Below are 21,230 nucleotides of genomic sequence, written 5' to 3' on the forward strand. Positions count from 1 at the left end.
CCACTGCGTCGCGCGTTAGAACACGAGTAAACGCCGCGGGCCCCGCCCCTAAGGCTTAGAGCGGCTGGAGGCGGGGCCAAGGGAAGAACAGGGTTGCAGGGGGCCGAGCCCTGGGCGGGGCGCAGGATGCTGTGGGCGGTACCGAAATCCGGACCCTCCCTGTTGCGTTTGGTCTGCAGCTCCGCAAGATTCCGCGCGAGGGTGCAGCGGTTAGAGGGGTTGAAACCAACGCGAAATCTAAGTGCAGTTAGGTTATACATTTCCGAAACCTTCGTAAACTTCCTGAGGGAAATGGCTGTGCACTAGAAAACTTTATCCCCAGCACCTAACATGGAGCCTGGCACGTGACTCGCGTCCCACTGGTTTGCTAAGATTGGGGTGAAACGTAGCATGGAAATATGTTGTTCTGGTTCAGAAGCTCAGAGCCTCTACCTATTTTCTTGTACGTGGAGGCAGTAGGAATTTACAAAATATCAGAAGAAGAAACTACTACCTAAAGAACCAGTCAGAGAAAACCGTTCTAAGAGTGCAGGAGTATTATCTTTGAGGTCTGACAGGCCTAGATTTCTCTCATTCATTCATTCATTCAACAAATGCCAGGCACTATTTTAGGCATGGAGGATACAGGCAAAGTCCCCGTACTCATGGACCTTACACTGAAGTGGGACAGGACAAACAGCATTACATTATTAGTAAACAAAGATAATAGGCAGTGTTAAATGCATTGGTGAAAGTAACACAGGATGTTACAATAGAGACAGAGGTGACTTTAGGGAGGCATTTCCTTTCTACGGAAGTGATTTTGAAGTTTGAGACTTGAAAGAACCAGCCATACAAGGGTCGGGGAAAGGTCCTTCAGGGCTTAGGGAACAGTGGATGCACAAGCCCTAGCTTTTTGTTTTGAGGAACAGTCGTGAATTCAACCAATAACTTTATATACTGAGCATCCACCAGTACGTAACAGGACCTATCAGGCACTGTTCTAGGCACTGGGGATACAATAGTGAATAAAACAAAACTCGGGGCAGAAGAGGCAAACAAGTTCATTATAACTGAAGCAAAGTAAATTAGGGGTCAAGTAGAACAGGAGGAGGCAGAACAGTGGGGGCTTAGAGCAAGACAGAGACTGGAATAATAAAGATAATAGAAAATTCTGTTCTGAACATGTTAAGTTTGCAATGTCTATAAGCATCCAGATAGACATGTCCAACAGACACTTGAATATACAACTCTGCATTTCAGAGCTAAAGTAAACTTGGTAGTTGTGTTATCAAAATGAAGATGGTATTTATTGTCACGGGAAAAGGTATAATGCATCAGAAGAGAATTTAGATATGACAAAGAAGGAGGCTCAGGATTAAAACTAAGAGAACACTATCGGGACGCTCAGTCGGTTGAGCGCCCGACTTGGCTCAGGTCATGATGTCACGGTTCGTGGGTTCGAGCCCCGCATAGGGCTCTGTGCTGACAACTCAGAGCCTGAAGCCTGTTTCAGATTCTGTGTGTGTGTGTGTCTCTCTCTGACCCTCCCCCACTCATGCTGTGTTTCTCTCTGTCTCAATAATAATAAACATTAAAAAAGAAATTTGAAAAAAAATAGAACACTATCATTTGAACTTCAGGCAGAAGAAGATCCTAGAAAGAGTCTGAAAAGTAGCCTCTGGTGAGATATGAGAAAAGCTTGGAGAATAGCAATATGGTAGGTGAGAAAAAGAGAAAGATCACCAGTATCTACTGTTGTTGAAAGCTTGAAGCAAAAAGCAATGTTTGGATTTTGCAATGTAGAGGTCATGAATTACCTTGACAAGAGAATTGCTGTCATTTGAGATCACAGCATTTGCCATGTACAGTTCTAGAGAGGAGTGAACAAAACATTAAAGTTGTACTAACTCACATTCTGGTTGCAGAGACAAACAACAAGTAATATATAGTTCAGGTAAATAATAAGTGCATTCGAGAACGAAACAGAGTAATACACACACACATATACACACAAAACCAGACTTAAATACAGAAAACAAAATGATGGTTGCCAGCGGGAAGGTGACTGGGCGGATGGGTGAAATAAGAAGGATTAAAACGTTTCAGGTTATAAAATTAAAGTCACAGAAATGAAGAATACAGCATAGGAAATATAGTCAATAATATTGTAATATGTTGTTTAGTAGCAAATAGTCACCACACCCATCATGGTGAACACTGAGTATAGAATTGTTGAACCAAGATGTTGTACATCTCGTGTTAATTACATTTCAATTTTTAAAAAAGAGAAGAAAACAGAAGAAGATAACGTGAAGTGCTATAATAAATAAGAATGTCCAGGAAGAGTTCTGAGAAGCTACCTTTTGAGCTGAGATCGAAATGATAAGAGGTAGTTTCTTAAATCATCTCTGAGACACAGCAATAGGAATGTGTAGACCTGAGTTGGGTCCTGATTCAAACAAAGTATAAAATAAATGACAATTATGAGACAGTTGGAAATTTGAACACTGACTATGTACATGACGTTAAAAAATTGGTTTTTTAGGTTTGATAAACATACTGTGGTTATGCCATTTTTAATGATACTTTTAGAAGCATATTAAAACATTAAAGATGAAACCATGTCTGGAATATTCTTCAAAATAATTTGGGGAAAATAATGTAGGAGGTATAGGGGAAAGAGGATTGAGAGTATAGACAAGACAACATTGACCATATGCTCATTTTTGCAGGTAGTTGATGGTACAGGGAATTCATTATACTATTCTGACCACTTTATATATTTAATTTTTCCATAATAACATTTTTAATGTCTTTAGTGATTTTATTTATTTTTGAGAGAAAAAGAGAGAGAGAGAGAGAGCATGAGCAGGGGAGGGGCAGAGAGAGAGGGAGACACAGAATCTGAAGCAGGCTCCAGGCTCCAAGCTGTCAGCACAGGGCCTGACGTGGGGCTCAAACTCACAAACCGGGAGATCATGACCTGAGCTGAAGTCAGACAGTCAACCAACTGAACCACCTGGACGCCCCCATAATAACATTTTTTAAAAACTAAAACTGGCTGGCTCAGTTGGCTAAGCGTCCAACCCTTGATTTCGGCTCACGTCATGATCTCATGGTCTTGGGATGGAGACCTGCGTTGGACTGTCTCTCTCTCTTTCTCTCTCTCTCTCTCTCTCCCTCTCCCCCTTTCCCACTCTCGTGCCCTCAAAATAAATAAAAAACATTAACAACAACAACAAAACCTAAAGACTTCCTTAAAATTTCTGACTCGATCTGTAAAAGTTAGTAATTCCAAATTTATAAAACTGTGGAGAGGATGAAATCACATATTTAAAGCACCAGGCACATAACGGCTGCTCAACAAACAACAGCTCTCTCTCTCTTCCTCTCACCCCCTCCAAGTCTTTGTGAGTCAAATTTAGAGGGTCAGAAGCCACCTGAGTAAGTTTTGAAACTATGTAAGGTAACACAGATGAACTGTTTTGTAAGGACATGTAGAGAACATTTAAGGGATATAATATTAACTAATGTTTAGGATTCACTTGGCAAACTGATTAAGAAAACCCCTGACATTCTACCTTTTTCAGACAATTATTTTCAAGCTTTCATTTTCTTAGAAAATCTTTAGGGTGCCTGATAAAATTTCAGATTCCCGGGCTCTGTCCCATGAATTGGCATGTTTAGGAAGCATCCCAAAGAATTCTGTCGCAGGTAGTCTTTGAAATATATGCGGAGGGGCGCCTGGGAGGATTAGTCAGTTAAGCGTCCAAGTTTCGCTTAGTTCATGATCTCGCGGTTCGTGGGTTCGAGCCCCACATCGGGCTCTGTGCTGACTGCCGGCTCAGAGCCTGGAGCCTATTTCGGAGTCTGTGTCTCCCTCTCTCTCTGACCCTCCCCTGCTCACGCTGTCTCTCTCTCTCTCTCTCTCCTAAAAATAAATAAAAAAATATATTTTAAAAAATGAAATATATGCGGAAACACTGTTGTTAGGGTCTCAAGTGCCTCTAGACAACATTGGTAGATCAAAAATAGTCCTTAGGGCAGTGAGTCTTTTCTTGCTCGTAACACTGTGGATCTCATGGAAGAATCAAAGGAACACAATCTCATAGGATTCTGTGACCATGGAAGCAAAAGAACATAGATCCTTCTAACGTGAAGAACAGTCCTAGTTGTCTGTTAATGTCAGCAAGGATGAATATTTGCAATCACCAACCCATTTATTTATACTCACAAGAGAATATTAGGGGACTATCCCTTAACTCAGCTACTGGGGCTTGTGGAAGGCCAAGAAAGGCTTCCTAAAATGTGGTCTTTCCCCCAGAAGCTAGGAGTCTATGAGAGAAGAACCTATTACTTCCACCACCACCAATACCACCACCACTGATCAGCCATCTACTCTGTTCGCTCAACCACTCTGCTTTCAAGGATGAATACTGTGGAACGAAACAAGAAAAGTGGTAACGATGACTACTTGGGATGGAATCCTTTACTTCTCCAGGAATTTTACTTACTCCTTTCAACATGCTTGGGGAGGAGGACCCATACACCTGCTTCAGTTTAGAGAAGGGAGCGGGTGGTTCACAGACTGTCAGGACAGCAACATGTCCATAGCGTATGCTCCAAGTGTGCCTTGTGTTTTTGCTCCTACAATCCTTAAATGGAAACTCCTCAGGATACAGAAGACGCCAGAATTTTTTGCACTAACTTGAATAGAAAAAAATCTACGGTTCCATAAGATATCTACAGATTTATTGGGGGACATTAAGCCTCAAGTGACCTGTTTTTTAAAAAATTATAATTCAATCCTGAAAGTAATGGAGAGAAGCAGGGCAGAGCAATACTTTAGCTCCCAGTACCTCTCATCTTAAAGCATTTTGGGAACATCTCTTTATTCACTGAACAAAGTTTTACATGCCAGTTTTTCTTACTCCAGTGATTGAAAAGAATGAAAAATTCCAAACTTGTGTCAAGCACCTCCACCTGTACCTTTAAAAAAAACCCTCAAAAAGGACACCTGGGTGGCTCAGTCCCTTCAGCATCTGACTTCAGCTGAGGTCATGATCTCATGGCTCCCGGGTTGGAGCCCCACAATCATCTGGAGTTGGGCTCTGTGCTGACAGCTCAAGCCTGGATCCTGCTTCAGGTTCTGTGCCTCCCTCTTTCTCTGCCCCTCCCCCCTCACACTATCTCTCGGAAAAATAAACATTAAAAAAAAAAAAAACCTTCAAAAGATTCCTATTGCTGGGGGGGGGGGGGGGTAGAATCTCCTAACATAGGACTCTGCTGTCCTACCCTGACCTAGAGGAGTCTCACTGGCCTTTTCTCTCTTCAACAGACCAGGCTCCTGGGGCCCAGTTTGCCTCCCAAGCTCACCATCCAACCACTCCCCCAACCTGCACCCCAACATATTCTCTCTTCTCCATAACGGTTTTTCCCTTTTGTCTTCTAGTTATGCACCCGTTCAGGCTTCCATCGTCCCTCCCTCGGGGGAAATCTCTCTGATCTAAATAAAGGCTTTCAGAGGACTATCTACCCATCTTCCTAGCAATTATCAGTCACAATTTTACTTTTTTTTTTTTTTTTTCACTTCTTTTCTGTGTCTCTCTAGAAACTGCAAGCTCCTTCAGGCCAGAAACCGCACCTAGTTACGCTCACCGCAGTGCCTAGCCCTGTTCCCCACACATAGTACATGTTCAATAAATTTGTAGGATGACTTAAACAAGTCATCCTGCTTTCTCCTTTTTCCCTCTAGCCCTGCTACTACCAAAAACAAAAACAGCGTCCTCACAGACTCCCAAAGAGATCGGATTTGTATTTAAATTTTACTTCTAATTAGTGGGTCCCGCTGCTCTTTATCTCCGGAGGTGGGTCTCACCAGAGCCCTAGTTGCGTCGGAAATCGGGGAGCCAAGGGCAGATGATCCAATTAGCCTTATTTCTCCCACTCCAAGGCAAGGGACAAGAGAGAAAAGGGTGCGCTTTAAAGAACATAACATGATCCTTCAAAGACAGTCCCCCCCCACCCATGCTTCCCAAAGGACGGCGCTACTTCCGTTCCCTCATCCTCCAAGAATGTGAGAGGTTGCGGGATCCGCGACGGGGGCTTCAGTGTAGAGCTTTCCCGAGCCTGAGGGGAATATGGGCCCCGAACCGAGGCGACGACGGTACGCCTGCGACAGCGGCGAGCCCCACTGCTCCTTCCCCACAGCAGGGAAGGAGGGGTCAGCCCGACCTCCCCCAGCCCGGCGCGCCCCCCGCGCCCCCGCGCGAGCGCGAGTTGCCGGCGGAAGTGCTGCGTCGCGCACTTCCGGGTGTTGTCTGGCCGCCGCCGCCGCGCGTCTCCGGTCTCCCGGCCGCCGCCGCCGCCGCCGCTTCAGGTCCTGGAGCCAGGAGCGACGTCACCGCCATGGCCGGCATCAAAGGTGGGCCTGGGGCGCAGGGCGCCGGAGGTCTGGGTGGCCGCCTGAGAGAGAGGGGGTCGGGGTCCCACGCGGCCCCCGCACGCCGCTTTCTCGGCCCGGGCGCGCGCCCCGGGATCCCCGCGCCGGCGGCCGCCCCCCAGCCCCGGACCCCCGGCTCCGCCCTCGCAGCCTCGGAGCAGAGCTGGGCGCGGCGTCCTCTGTGAAAGGCCGGCGGGCGCGGCGGCGGCTTCACCGTCGGCCCCTCTGCTGAGCTCCGCAGCCTCTCTCCCACCCATCGGCCCCCGTACAGAGAATGAAGTGGTCCGCGGGCGGCGGGAGTCCCGCAGCGCCTCGGGCCGTCCCGCACGTTTTGCCGGAGTTTGCATCCGCGAGAGAGGCGAGCGGAGAGTGGTTTTGAGGGTGTTGAGGCCGCCAGAGATGCCGGTTACGGGAAATCAGTGTCATTTGCCACTCAGAGGCAAAAGTGCGATCTTGGGGTGCTGAGCCGAACCGAGTCCATCTGGAAAGCCCTGGAAGGACTTGGGGGTCGGTTCTTTACGAAGCCCTGGCCAGCACATCCACTCTCAGGACCTGTGCTCGAAGCTTTACAGGCTCCAGAAACTGATGCGTTTTGATTTACGGTGTTTGGCCGATAGGGTTAGACCGGAGGAGCGACCCCGGAGGCCCTCCTGTTCACAGTTGCACGTTGAGGCTTTTACGTTTCAAAGTTTTAGTTGGGTTTTTAAAAAATAATAAACTAGTTTTAAAACTTCATGAAAAATTACCCGTTTGTTCGTATTTTTCTTTAGAAATAAGGAAGGTTGCAATCTTTCCAGTTGTTTGGTAATTTTGTCAGTGTGATTAGAAATAGCATTGACAGCGTTTTCAACTTTTTGACCACGAATTACATTGATTTCCTGACCTGCGGCTTTGTAGAACGGGCAAGCAAGCAGGAAGTGAAGAACTTTGATAGTGTTTTTTCTGCATAATTTGTATCCTTCAGGAGTTTTATTGAGCTACTTTCCCAGAGTCACATTTTTACGCTTTCTGGTTTGTTTTTAATGCCTGAGAACATTTCATTTCCGATATGAAACTTTGTAATTTGAGCAACAAAGATAATTTTTCGATCTGTTTTTGAACTGTAAATAGGCCTTCTTGAATCCTTGTATGGAAAGACAGGGTAGAATGCTGTGGTTTTAAGGATGTTGCCAGTTTCCTAGTTCTTCCTCATTTTTTCAGTGTCATTAACATAGGGCGTCTCTGTGGTAGGAAAATAACTGTAATTTCCTTCTGGGAATCTAGGAAAACATTAATCAGGTGAAAGTGCCTCAGATGGAATTGTACTTACACTTTTGGTTTCAGTAAGATTTTTTGATTGTTAGGATTGTTTATCAAGATATTTTCTTTCTGTTGGCCTGTGTCTATATTAGGCAGGAGTGCTGCTATCATTGGAGACCAATACTTACTTCTTAAGCCGTGTTATTTGGTTATGTATTAGATTTTTCAAGTAACTCCCAGGTTAGGGAACTGGTCCCTGCTACTCTAATTTCTTTGTAATCACAGAATCAGCACCCTGTCTCCAGAGAGTTTAAATAATTGGGCTGTTCCATCCCTAGCCTAGAGGCTTTGGGAGTAGAAACTAGACTCATCTAAGTTTTGCCCTCCAAATGTTTCATCACTCGATTACAGTATAAATTCTTGACTTACTGATGTGTCATCGGGGACATCCATTTATACACAAATGATGAAATTTGTGTATAAATCAGACTAGTTGCTGATTTCATAAGACTAGAGAAACTTTACAAGGTTTGAGAACACTTTTGAGCAATTTATTTAACCCCATTGTTTTTGTTTTTGTTTTTTACTATATCCGGTACAAATGGGACGTGAGATATCACATGAAATTTTTTGATACTTGAGTCTTACCTTGTTTTCAATTTTTGCTTAAAAGAAATCTTTCATTAACTTTTTAAGAGTGTACTCAAAAAATTTGGATTTCCTTTTTTTGATAAGAGCATAAATAATTGTTCTCTGTCATAAAAGAGTTACCCTCAGAGACCATCAAGTAGTAAAGCTATTTGCCTTTTGGCCAGGATTACTATAAACCATGCTTTTTGAGATCTGCCTGATTTAAATTTTTTTTTCAGTTTCCTTTCTCTTGTCAGAGGGCAGATCTTGCTTATGTGCAGTTCTGCCTCCTATTTCTCATTTGTTTCAATATGGGAAACAAGATCATCAAACTTAGAAAATTTTATGTAACAGGCTACATGTAACAGTGATCATTCCTGGGTAGAGAAAGTTACTTTCCACTTAATTTAGTTCTGGCTATAGGAATTGCTATTGAAAAAATATTATAAGTGAACATAGATGACTCTTAAAATTCTTTTTTATTCTGCTGAAATTCACACACAGCAGTTGAATCACAAAAATGAATAAAGCAACATCGGCTGAATAGGACCCTAAGGGTCTGTTTATAAAGAATGGTAGATTTAGCATATGCGCTTTGTGACATCTGTTTTGTCTCTTTAGTGACCCTTGTTTCCTCCAGGATTCTAAATTATATTCTGGATAAATAAATTGTTACTATGTAGTATTTATAGTGGTGAATTTAGCTGTTTGGCAGCTGCATTGAAAAAGTAGAGATGGCTCTCTGAAATTCATGTGAATTAAAATTTATTTTTAAATGGAGATGGTTTTTTACTTCTTCAGCATGTCTTATAACAAACATCTTTAGTGTTTGGAGAATTATTCGCATTTTAGATCTAATCCCGGTCTCATTTTATAGAAGAAAGAACTGACATTCAGATATAATTTTGTAGACAGTAAGTGGCTAATAGGGTCTACGGACCCATTGTCGCCTGACTTTCAGTTATGTGCTGCCTTTCCTCTGGCGTGATCTACCCCTCCTCTTCCCTTTTGTCCCTTTTCTCTCTTTTTTTCCACTTGGGTTCCTTTTCTGTATTCTACAAATATTTATTATTCAATGTTGAGAGCTGGGGTGTGAGCATCAACAACAGAAAAACTCTTTCCCTGCTGTGGTCGAACTAACAGGGTGCAAGGAAAGACAGATGCAAACCGATATAAAATTATAGCTGTGATAACTGAGCAAAGGGGTTGTGTACTGGGCAAAAGGGCCGCGCACGCATGGCCCTCTGCCTGGGACGCTCTCCCCAGAAATCCTAATGATTCACTCCCTCATTTCCTACAAGCCTCTGCTCAGATGTCACCTCATCAGAGATGCCTTGCCAGCCCACTGTGTCTCGAAAAGCCCTCCATCTTCTTACTCTACATGATTTTTTTCATAGCACCTGACATTCATTTGCTTACTTTTTTTTTTAAATCATTTTGTTCTGTTAGAATGTAAGCTTCGTGAGACCAAGAGCTTTGATTTTTTTTTCATTGCTTTATCTCTAGTATCAAGAACAGTGTGTGACACATGTTAGGTGCTCAATAGATATTTGTTGAATGAATGAATGAGGTAAGGGGAATTTTGATTAAGTCAGGAGGTTTGGGAAAACCTCACTGAGGAAGAAATGATTGAGCTGAGATCCTAAGGACATGGAGGAGTTCACTTGGAGGAAAGAGGAAGGGAATGGAACAAGAATACAAGCTCCCTGAGTGTGAAAGGACCTTGTCTGATTTATTTACATAATCTCCAGCACCTGTTATGTATTTGGTTTGCAGTTAATATATGTAGAGCAAATATTTCTTGAATGAATGAATGAATGAAAACATGTCTTGAGGTAGGACAACAGGCACACGGGCCATGTGGGGGAAGGAGCCTGATTGCCAGGAGAGGAAAGAAGGCCAGTGTCATGGAAGTGCAGAGAACAGGGGGCTAATAGCCTGGTGTGAGTGTGTCAGGAGTAAGCAGGGCCAGATTCTGAGGACCTATTTTTGAACTGAACAAAACAAATGGTAAACTCCGTATTCTCCTCACAGTTCACATTTTACTCCATTGTAAACTTGAGGTTCCTCATTTGCTGTAAAATAAAAGTGCAGGGTTTTTTTCTTTCTTTTTTCTGTTATTGAAAATATAATGGCAATAAGGACTAAGTAAATGTGTTCAGGGTTGACATGACCTAAATCAGTGATCTAAAGGAAAACTAAATCTGCCAACCTACCATGTGAGTCGATATCCTTATTGTGATCATTTTATCTATTTTTAAATGGTTGTTTATTTATTTTGAGAGAGAGAGAGAGAGAGAATCCTGAGCAGGCTCTGCACTGTCAGTGCAGAACTGAAATGGGGCTTGGTCTCACTAAACATGAGATCATGACCTGAGCCAAAATCAAGAGCCAGATGCTTAACTTACTCAGCCACCCAGGCACCCAGTTATTGCCATTTTAATTCAAAGAAGGCTATCAGTAGTACTGGGAAGCATTTAACCCCTCTACTGTTAATTTTGGTTTGTGTATGTTAGCTTTTGTTTTGGTAACTTTTAGACCTTCTACAGCCCTTTTGGATTTTAATGTTTCTGTTAAGGTTAATAGACTGCATTAAAAACAAACCAAAAAAACCCGCTTAAGTTGTACTTTTAGCCAGTGCAGTAGCTGAAATACAAGTTATATAGAACTCAAAATAAATTGATTATTTATATCTTTGCTTAATGCTAAGCCGTTGATTAACTGCCTATTCAAGAAAGTTGTTTCTATTCACTAATATATGGGAAAAGACTTCATAAAATATAATGCTCTGTGTGTGTGTGTGTGTGTGTGTATAATTTTAGAAATGATGTTTCACCTGTAGAATGTTTCTACAGCCTGTGGTATCTTAAAAAGTGATACCAAAGAAGGATTTGTACCCATCCATTATCCTGCACATTTTCTAATAAGTAGGAAATTAGGGGAGGAAACCCAGCTATAGTTTTATAAATTATGTAAAGATCTATATCAAACTTAGTTGATTAAAATTATTAACTACAGGTATCCTTGGACACTTTTTTCATAGTCGTTTTGAGTACAGTGGGGGTGTATGTGCAAGAAGCAGGATCTGATCATGAGAGACTTTCCCATACGACAAGATTTCTAACATCCAGTAAAGCTGAGAATGCGGTTTCTCCACATCCTGTTTTTCAAACTGTAATTATCTGTGGAGTAAATATAACACTAATGCCTAGAGGAGCATTGATCTGGGAGGCTAGAATACTCATTAGAAATGAAGACAGTGGGGTGCCTGGGTGGTTCAGTCAGTTAAGCGTCAGACTTTGGCTCAGGTCATGATTTCACAGTTCTTGGGTTTGAGCCCCAAGTCGGGCTCTGTGCTGACAGCTCAAAGACTGGAGCCTGTTTGGATTCTCTGTCTCCCTCTCTCTGCCCCTCCCCTGATCACACTCTGTCTTTCTCTCAAAAATAAATTTAAAAAAGAAATGGAGACAGTAATGAGGGAATGTGGTGGGGTGCTCACAATAGGTCAGGGCTTTGAAAATCAGTGTTGCTTTATGTTGCCTTGAAGATGACACAAAAAACTTATTTTGAGACTATGGATAACTTACACGCTTTTGAAAATAATTAACTGACTTTTATTTTTTTATTGTTTATTTCAAGAGAGTGTGCACTTACTGTGAGTGGGGGAGGGGGAGAGGGAGAGAATCCCAAGTAGGCTCCACACTGTCAGTGCACAGCCCAATATGGGGCTCGATCTCGTAAACCAGGAGATCATGACCTTAGGATGCTTAACTTACTGAGCCACCCAGGCACCCCTGAATATAATTCACTTTTAATGCATTCGTTTTTCTGTGTTTTGCTTTTTGCTTCTGGGATCACAGGTAATGTTCAGACTGCTAATATTAATATTGATAAAAATTTTAATTTAGTTTAATTAATATGTGTATTTGATTATTTACTTTGCAGCTTTGATTAGTTTGTCCTTTGGAGGAGCAATTGGGCTGATGTTTTTGATGCTTGGATGTGCCCTTCCAATATACAAGTATGTAAAATTTTTGTCTTTTTGTGTTTAAGGGTAAAATTTTTCTACTTTTAAAGCTTTAAATTTTTTTTAATAAAAGCTTTCACTGTAGAAGTAATCCTGAGAAATGTTCATTTACCAAGGACAAACCTTTTTAAAAGTGCAAAAAATACTTTTTGGTTATTGCACTGATGCTCAGTTTTGAGCACCTCTTGATAAAATTAAACACAAGAAAATTTAAAATGCCTTTTCAGCAAAAAATACCAAAAGCATAGTCAAGAGATAGTTGACTAAGAAAAAAAAAAGTTATGTAAGCAATTATTTTCCATAGGATAGAAAGAACTTTTTAAAATGAATAGGATAGATTCGTAAGAAAAATAAAACTAAATAGAAAAACTGCACAATAAATATGAAAAAGGAACTGCAGATTATAGTAAACACATGAAAATATACTCAGCCTCAAGTAGGCACTATCATGTATGATAGAGTGGAGGTATAGCTTCATGCAGTCAATCATCTTGGAAGCCAGTTGGCTTGTAGCCCTTAAAATATATGTGTTCCTTGAACTAGCCCTTCCCCTTAGAATTTCTCATACAAATCTGTTGGCAGATGTTTACAAAGGTGTGTGTAGTGAGAGGAGAATCTGGATGTACCTAGCAGCCTTGTTTATAATAACAAAAAAACCTGGAAGCATCCTAAAGGCCTATCAAAAGAGAAATGGCTAAATTATAGTATGTCCATCAATGGAAATAGTAGGCAATCTTAAAAAGAATGAGGAGGGGCTAAGAGCTGTGACTGCTAATATAGAAAGGTGTTCAAGATACCTTGTTGAATGAAAAAGTGCAATGATTCATATTGTTAAAGTTTATCTGTATGGAAGGATCCACAAGAAGTTTGTTAGGAAAGCAGGAAAGAGAAAGCAGAGAGAGACGTGGGCAGGTTGGAGTTTTCACTTTTTGTGCTTCTGTATTTTTTTTACTTTTTATGTTGAAACGATTATGTATTATCAAGAAGTTGCAAAAAAAAAAAAAAAAAAAATAGTAAAGAGAGGTTCCCCGTACCCTTCACACACGCTTCCCCCAGTGGCTGTCCTACGTAACTCTAGTTGTATTATCCAAACCAGGAAACCACATTGACACGATACAATAGCTAGACTGTTGATTAGAAGCCATCTGTTTTCTATAGTCTGACTGAAAGTCTTCAATATTACTTTCAGTTCATTTTCTACCTAAAATTTAACTAACCTAAAATTTAAAAAATATTTTTAATTTTGAGCCTTGATTCCAAGTGCTATAATTTATAAAGCATCTTCTTTCAATATAAAAAATATTTAATCATTGTGTCATAGTTCACTTTAGGAATACTGTGTTTCTAATTATTTCTCTTTTCAGCATTCAGTTATTTATTTTTAAACTATGTCTTGTTTTGTAGCCTGTAATATTTCTTTGGTCTTAATTTTTAAAAAAACATATGTGTAGGAAAATGACATAGATAGCAAAAACTACATTAACTTATTTTTTTTTTCTAGCCAATACTGGCCTCTCTTTGTTCTGTTTTTTTACATCCTTTCACCTATTCCATACTGCATAGCAAGAAGATTAGTGGATGATACAGATGCTATGAGTAATGCTTGTAAGGAACTTGCCATATTTCTTACAACAGGCATTGTTGTCTCAGCTTTTGGGCTCCCTATTGTATTTGCCAGAGCACATCTGGTAAGTGTATATATTTTTCTGTTAACGATTTTACCTTAGACTATGTTAGAATTGTCTCAGGAAAAAGGTTTTGTTAAATGACATGAAACATACATGAGAGACATAAGATCTTAGAGGATAGAGATAATCTTTTGTTATTGTTAACTGATAAAAATGATATTGGCCTGGGTGTCTCAGTCAGGTAAGCTTCCAACTGTTGATCTCAGCTCAGGTCTTAATCTCATGGTCATGAGTGCAGGCCCCGTATAAGGCTCCATGCTGGACGTGAAGCCTACTTTAAAGAAAAAAAAAAAAAATGATGATACTGTAGAGCATGGCTGGGGTCTGCAGCAACAGTTGGCTTACTAGTTCTTCACTCTCAGAATTGGGCACATCAACTCACCCAGCACATAATAACCACAGGCCACCCTCTGTAACTGTTTCAAGGCCTGAGGAGGTATTGTGTTCTTTGCATGGGAAAGTGTGAAAGAGAAGGCCCTGGGCTCTGTATCCTTGGTCTTCCTTCCAGACTCACCAGTCAGATTCACTCCTTCATCTCTGGGGAGTTAGAGAAGCCAGGGACTGGCCACCCAAAAGTCTAACTTTTGACTAATGATCATTTTCATGACTTCCCTGTCTTTTTAAAGGAAGCAAATTAAAAACAGCAATATAGAAGGACCATTAAGCGTTAAATAGAGTGGGGGAAAAAAGCGTTAAATAGAGTGAAAATTACTATCACAGATCTTACTTGTTTTCATATCGTGATTGACATACAACTAGAATCTAGATTTGCTTTTCATTTTCTTTCTGTTTCTCCTACATCTGTTAACTAAGCATTTATCTGTCTTATTTCCCTAGATTGAGTGGGGAGCTTGTGCGCTCGTTCTCACAGGAAACACAGTCATATTTGCAACTATCCTGGGCTTTTTCTTGGTCTTTGGAAGCAATGATGACTTCAGCTGGCAGCAGTGGTGAAGGAATTAGTGAACTATTGTCAAACGGACTTCTTGTCATTTGTCGGCCGTCCACGCGCACAGGAGATGGGGCAGGAATGCTGAGTGGTACAGCAAGCATCTTGGGGGTATTCTCAGTGCTCCCTTCTCACTTTTATTGTAAGCATACTATTTTCACAGAGACTTGCTGAAGGATTAAAAGGATTTTCTCTTTTGGAAAAGCTTGACTGATTTCACACATATCTCTAGTATGCTTTCTGCAGTGTCCTGCTGAATTTGAGTATTTACATGTCCCTGTTTAGTTTTTTTTTTTTAATCAACATGCAACCTTAAACATTTTAAAAATGTAATAACCATTTGCATTGGTTAGGAGTTAGATTTCTGCTGGCTATTACTGGGCTAAAGGACATCTTTTGTCTTAAAATTATTTAACCTCCATTGTGAAAAGTTAAAAAAAAAAGTTTTCAATCAGTCAGGATGACATCACTCCCAATTTTATGCAAACATGCAGACTGTTGGCGTACCTTATAGACTGTATACTCAGTACACATATAGCTGCATTTATACCTCAGAGGGGCCAAGTGTTAATGCCCATGCCCTCCATAAAGGTTGCTGGTTTTGCTAGTAAGCAGGCATTTTGTGAATTGAAAATTCTTTTATGGAATTGCTACAAAGGAGTGCTTTTCTTCTCAGTTGTTAAAGGAATTGATTGTTAAACTGAAAGGTAAGCTTGTAAAACCAGATTTTTGAGATGGTTTTTATTTATGACTATTATAGGTAAAATAGAGTGAGTTGCATTGTGGGAAGAAACATCATTGAAATTCCATTTTTTTAATTCTCTTTCTATTTATAAGTGAAATATTTGATCTTCTATCAGCCTTTGATATTTTACTGTGGGTGAAGTGGACATCTGTGGAACTACTACTGATGAGGGAAAGTTGTATGTGTGCATCATTTAGACCAGAAAACCTTTCCCCGCTTCTTCCTTTTAACTTATTTTATACGTTGTATATATTAAGTAAATTAACTTTTCAAATATAGTTTAATAACTCTTTAAATTAGAGGTGTTTGTCTCACCTGGAAAGTACTTGCTATGCCATACATGCAGAGTGCCCTGCCCCGCAAGGCCTTGACATGATTAACAAGCAACTGGTTAGTCTTGCAGTTAAGTCATGCATTAACAATTTAAGATTTAGACCATGGTAATTGTAGTTCTTATTCTCTAAGGTTATATCATATGTAATTTAAAAATATTTAAGACAAGTTTCCTGTATACCTCTCAACTTTTTTGATTTTTATTTCATCATGATAGATCTGTTTCCTTTTAAATGGCATTTATTATGTGAATTAATGCAAAGTAGCCAAATCCAGCTGTATAGCAGCTTCAGACACAAACCTGACCAAAAAGTTCCCAGTAACCAGGCATGATTAAATCGTAGTGGTCATTTGCATCTCAACAATTACCAGTACCTTTTGCAAGAGCTAGTTATGAAAATGTTCAAGTTGGTCTGATGGTATTTTGTTGGGACGTTTCTGTGTTTATTCAGTATACTTACATAAAAATTGTTTTGCCTTCAGATAAAACTGAGTGATCATGACAGCTTTTATATAGAATCTATTTCTCAAGAAAATGGGAACCTATTTTGGGTTTGTTCAGTTTTTTACTAAGATGCCTAAAGTCCACAGGTTTTATTGCCAGGCCCAAGTGGTGACTAGCTGTGAGATGGGAAGCAGAACGAGATACCTGCATGTGGCTGTCCCACTTACACAGTAGGCTGAAAACAGCTTGCAGTGTTGCAATGATGTAGACCTAAAGGGGAAGGTACAGGCGTGCATGAATTAGCTGGCCATACAGTTGGGAACTCAGTGCCTGTGATCTACTTGGTTTTTTTTTTGTTTTTTTTTTTTTTTTGCAGGAAGTACACTCTGGCCCTTTCCTGTTTTCTGTTCTAGAATACCAGTGCAGTGCACTGCGACTGTTTTATTCACTTGGCCATAGACTCTTTTTCTAACAGCTGCATATCCTTTCTGTATCCTGGTTGCATTGGCAGCATTGTGTCTCTCATCCTGCACACTAGCTTGACATAGTGCTGTCTCTGATCTCTAGGCTAGGTCTTGGAGGTGTGAATTTTCCATAGAACATGCACTGATACCGCATTGCCACTCTTCTATGGAAAGAAAACTCTTGATGATGAAACAATAAAAATTTTAAATATCTATGTTAGTTTGTGGGTGTTTTTGAAATGCAAATATACTACACACTTCAGCTCCTGAAGTGTGTTATTCATTTTAATAATGCAATATATTAGTCATTAATACTAAACTTGCAGAAGTTTCACTTCCAAAACAGAATTGAAACTGTAGTAGTAAATATTGTAAGGAAACCCTGTGATTTTGAGCTGTGGTGAAAAGATAGGTAACCTAGTAGAATTTTTAACTAGCCCTTTACAAAAAAGCCATAGAGGATTCTGTTGGCCTGAAAAGACTGTTGATAATCAAAAGTCAAGATTGTACCTGTTCTTAAATTTTCAGAACCTTTTTTATGACTGTGTGTTTTATTGTGTATTTATTACCATTCATTATTGGAGCATTTGGCTTTTTGCAAACCTTTCAGATAGAGGTAAAAAAATCTATGTGGCACAGTGTGAATGGGAGAGAAATACTGTTCTCTTTTATCAAACGTGAATCTTGTCCTCGGTTGTCCTAATTATCTAATCTCATTATATATTTTAAAAAGTTTAGATCATAGTTTCTTAGTGCTTGCTCTAACATGATTTTGGGGGGTATTGTCAAAATAATCCAGATTTCTAGACGAAACTCTGGAACATTTACGTTGAATGTGACAAGATGCAGAAGTTTCAGGTCACTTTAAATCAGCACATCAAATTTAACAAGCAGCCATGCAACATTATTGTTAAGTGATGTGTACATTTTACATCTCTGTATGCTTTATAATTTATAAAATTGGTGGGAAATTCAGAATCCTGTTTCTTCCATTAAGCCTGTGTTATCCTTTCTCTTGGTGAAGATTAAGGAGCTCTTATTTTAATGCTTCCTAATTTTCTGACATTCCTAGGGAAGAGAATATATCTTGTAAAATAAATATTCCAGATAACTGAAGCTTATCACAAAAAGAACTGACAGTTGTTTTATTTATTTTGGTGAAAGTATTAAATGGGTCATACACTTTTGTACTTTTTCAGATATATTAAGGTATTTTGTGTTTTCCTTGGCAATTTAGGGTTATCATAAATTATTTCCCCTTCTTTTAAATGGCCCCAGTCCGATATTTTTCTGGAACCGTGTTTTTTGCTGGCTTCTTACAACTGAAGTTTGTTCCTTGCACTCCTTAACTTCTTTTGTTTCTAATTTTCTAAATCTTTGGTACATTAGGAAGAATGGAAAGTTGCCAGGGGAAAAAATGAGATAACCAGGTGGATTGAATCAGTAATGTAACATTTTTGTACACAGTACCTCAGTGGACCTAGCGAGGTGCTCCCACCTCATATATGAATGAAAGGCTGTGTGATGAGTCGTCTTCCTGTTGAAAAGGCTTTCTAAAAAACTAGCTGGTAAACTGTACACCAGACACTGAGGGGTTGTGACAGAGAACATGGAGGTATGACTTGCTCTGCTTCAGGAGAAGCCTTATGGTTCCACTTTCTGAACTTGAGGAGTTACTTGTACTTGCGTAGGCCTCTAACTGATTTCTCAGAGCATATATCTCTCTTCACCATTTGTTTTCAGTTGCAAAAAGTCCAGATATGAAGACAACTTTACAGTTTATTCTTACCGGACAATCTGTACGTTATATTTTGCTTCTAGTCTCTTGAAGATTATTTGAGTGCATCTTGGGATTAGGACCATGCCCTGTAGTCACAATTCAGATATTAGTTGTTAGGCTTGTAAATTCCCATTAGAGGGAATAAAACCATCAGACTCCAAAATGTTTCCACAAGTGAGAAATTATGACCATGAAACTTTCCTTTTGTGATTATAGTTAATTTCTTGTTTGTATTTAGAGGCAGTACTCACAGGGAAAAATCAGGAATTTTTGTTTTAGAAACCAGTAGAATGGCTAATACTGTGAAAGAAAAAATTGTTGCAGTGCACAGCCATAGAAGCCATCAAACAGAATAATACAGAATGAAACAGTATTTCTGTATTTGTTTGTAAGAGCATTACTGTTTAACAATTTAGTTATCTTGATTTATAGTGTGGCATTTAATATTACATGTATCTTTTTCTCTTTTGGATGATCAATGTATTCTGTGATATATAAATATAGTCATGACATAGAAATCAGTGAACTTGTGTAGATTTGCAAACCTCCAAAATAGAACAGATGTTTTCCTGAAAGCTGGATATACTTACATAGAACATTTGAAGATTGTCTCTAAAAGTGTTCACAGTTGGAGAACTGCCTAGAATCAAATTAAGATGGATGGATTTCAGTTCACTTTTGTCATAGTCTGAATCACCAGCTTCCAAAACATAGGTGAGAACCCGCTCGAATACTTACTTAATGAGTATAGCAGTGAAGAATAGGGTATTAGGCTCCCAAGGATTAAAACAAAAATGGTTTTAAGCCATACTCCATACTAGAAACGACATTTGTCATTTACAAGCATAAACGGCCTAGTAATTCTGTTCACAATCCAGTGCTTAAAAGTATTTTTAAAAAGACATTATTACAGAGGCACCTGGCTGGCTTAGTTGGTAGAGATTGTGACTCTTGATCTCAAGGTCATAAATTTGAGCCCCATGTTGGGCATAGAGCCTACTTAAAAAATATATATAGAGAGGCGCATGTGCACGCACGCACACACTCACACACACAATGTGGATCCCAGATACAACGGAGATGTAAGAGGGGTTGATTGATTTTAAAGGAATGACCAAGACGATTTGCTGATGAACTGTGTGAGAAAAAGAGAGGGGTCAAAGGTGACTGCCAGAGTTTTGATAGTCCTGTCGGGGTGGAGGGTGAAGTAGTGAGGGAGAGTTGAAACAGTAAAGTCTAGACGACATGTCTAAACTACTGATTCATCATACCCATTTGTTACCTGGAAGTGACAACACTTGCCTTGTTTCAAACCTTTACCAGACAAAACCATTCTATTGACACTTGAACCTTGTAACTACTTTATAAACTCCTGAGGGTCGACATTGTGGCACACATCTTGACGCAGTGGTTACATCGAGAGCTCTGGTGTACACCCTGCCCAAGCTACTAGCTCGCTCTTGTACTAGATGTGCAACCATAAGTGAGTTATTTAATCTTGCTGTGTCTCAATTCCACATCTGCAAAACGATGATAATAATAGCATCTACTTCATAAAGTGGCTGTGATGTTTAAATGTGACATGCAGAGGGCTCACAGCTGATGTTAGGAGGTACTATTACTGTTTCTTACCAGTTCTCTGTACCACTAAGCAGTTCCCTCTTCTCATGTAAGTAGACTTAAAAAATAAAACATTTTAATAATCCAATCTTAATAGAATATATTGCTAACAAGAATCTCCCGTCAGCCTCATAATATCTCTTGGAAATGCTCTATATACCTGGTTCCCAGTCCTTCATTGCAGTAGTTCAAGGTAATCACGAAGACCGGTTGATTATCTAGTAAAACACTGCAGGGCGCCGTGACATGTGCTTCCGATGGATTCAGTGTAAGATCCTCCCTGCCCCCACTCCTGCACCAAACCTGAAAAATTATCGATAGAGGAGTTGTTGTTGTTGTTTCTTAAAGATTAGGGAGCTACATTGCCAAACTTGAAACAAGAAGGGAAAGTTTTGGTGAAACAAGAAGGGTTTCTGAAACTAAGAAATCCCTGAGAGAATGGAAACATGATCAAATTGAAGAAGAAACTGCATCCTGAAACGCAGGCGGCAAGCACATGGGAAGATACCACATAAAATACAGGAGTCATGCCAAGGAGGCCCTTATCACCACAAGTGATGGCGTCCAGAGGCAGGAGGTGCCTCAGGCAACATACAGAGAAGCAGTTTCCTGAGGGCGCTGAGGTGAGAGCAGCCAAGCCAGTGGATCATTAAGCATCTCCACATACACCCCCATCCCCATCTCAACACCTTCCAGTCACAAGTGGACGTATTTCCTGAAGTGGCAGAAATGGGAATACCCAAGTCCAGAAGACCAGCCACCAAGGAACCATACTCAGTTGGGCATCTTTTTAATCCCTTACTGAAAACACTGCCTCTCCTTTTAGTCAGGCTGTACAAGCAGGAGCAGCTGATGGTCTAACCCAGGGGTTCTCAGCAAGGATGAG

General features: G+C 40.2%; 1 protein-coding gene across 1 annotated transcript; it reads left to right on the forward strand.

Moving 5' to 3' along the window:
* The first annotated feature begins 6,284 nt into the window (after window positions 1–6,284).
* LEPROTL1 (leptin receptor overlapping transcript like 1) lies at window positions 6,285–19,245 on the forward strand. The gene is made up of 4 exons (XM_039220850.1): window positions 6,285–6,406; window positions 12,239–12,314; window positions 13,822–14,008; window positions 14,846–19,245. Exons 1-4 carry the CDS (start codon window positions 6,391–6,393, stop codon window positions 14,960–14,962), a joined length of 396 nt encoding a protein of 131 aa, XP_039076781.1. The 5' UTR covers window positions 6,285–6,390; the 3' UTR covers window positions 14,963–19,245.
* Window positions 19,246–21,230: the final 1,985 nt, after the last annotated feature.

This window comes from Hyaena hyaena, unplaced genomic scaffold, assembly GCF_003009895.1.
Source record: "Hyaena hyaena isolate Hyena2069 unplaced genomic scaffold, ASM300989v1 scaffold_17, whole genome shotgun sequence".
Lineage (NCBI taxonomy): Eukaryota > Metazoa > Chordata > Mammalia > Carnivora > Hyaenidae > Hyaena > Hyaena hyaena.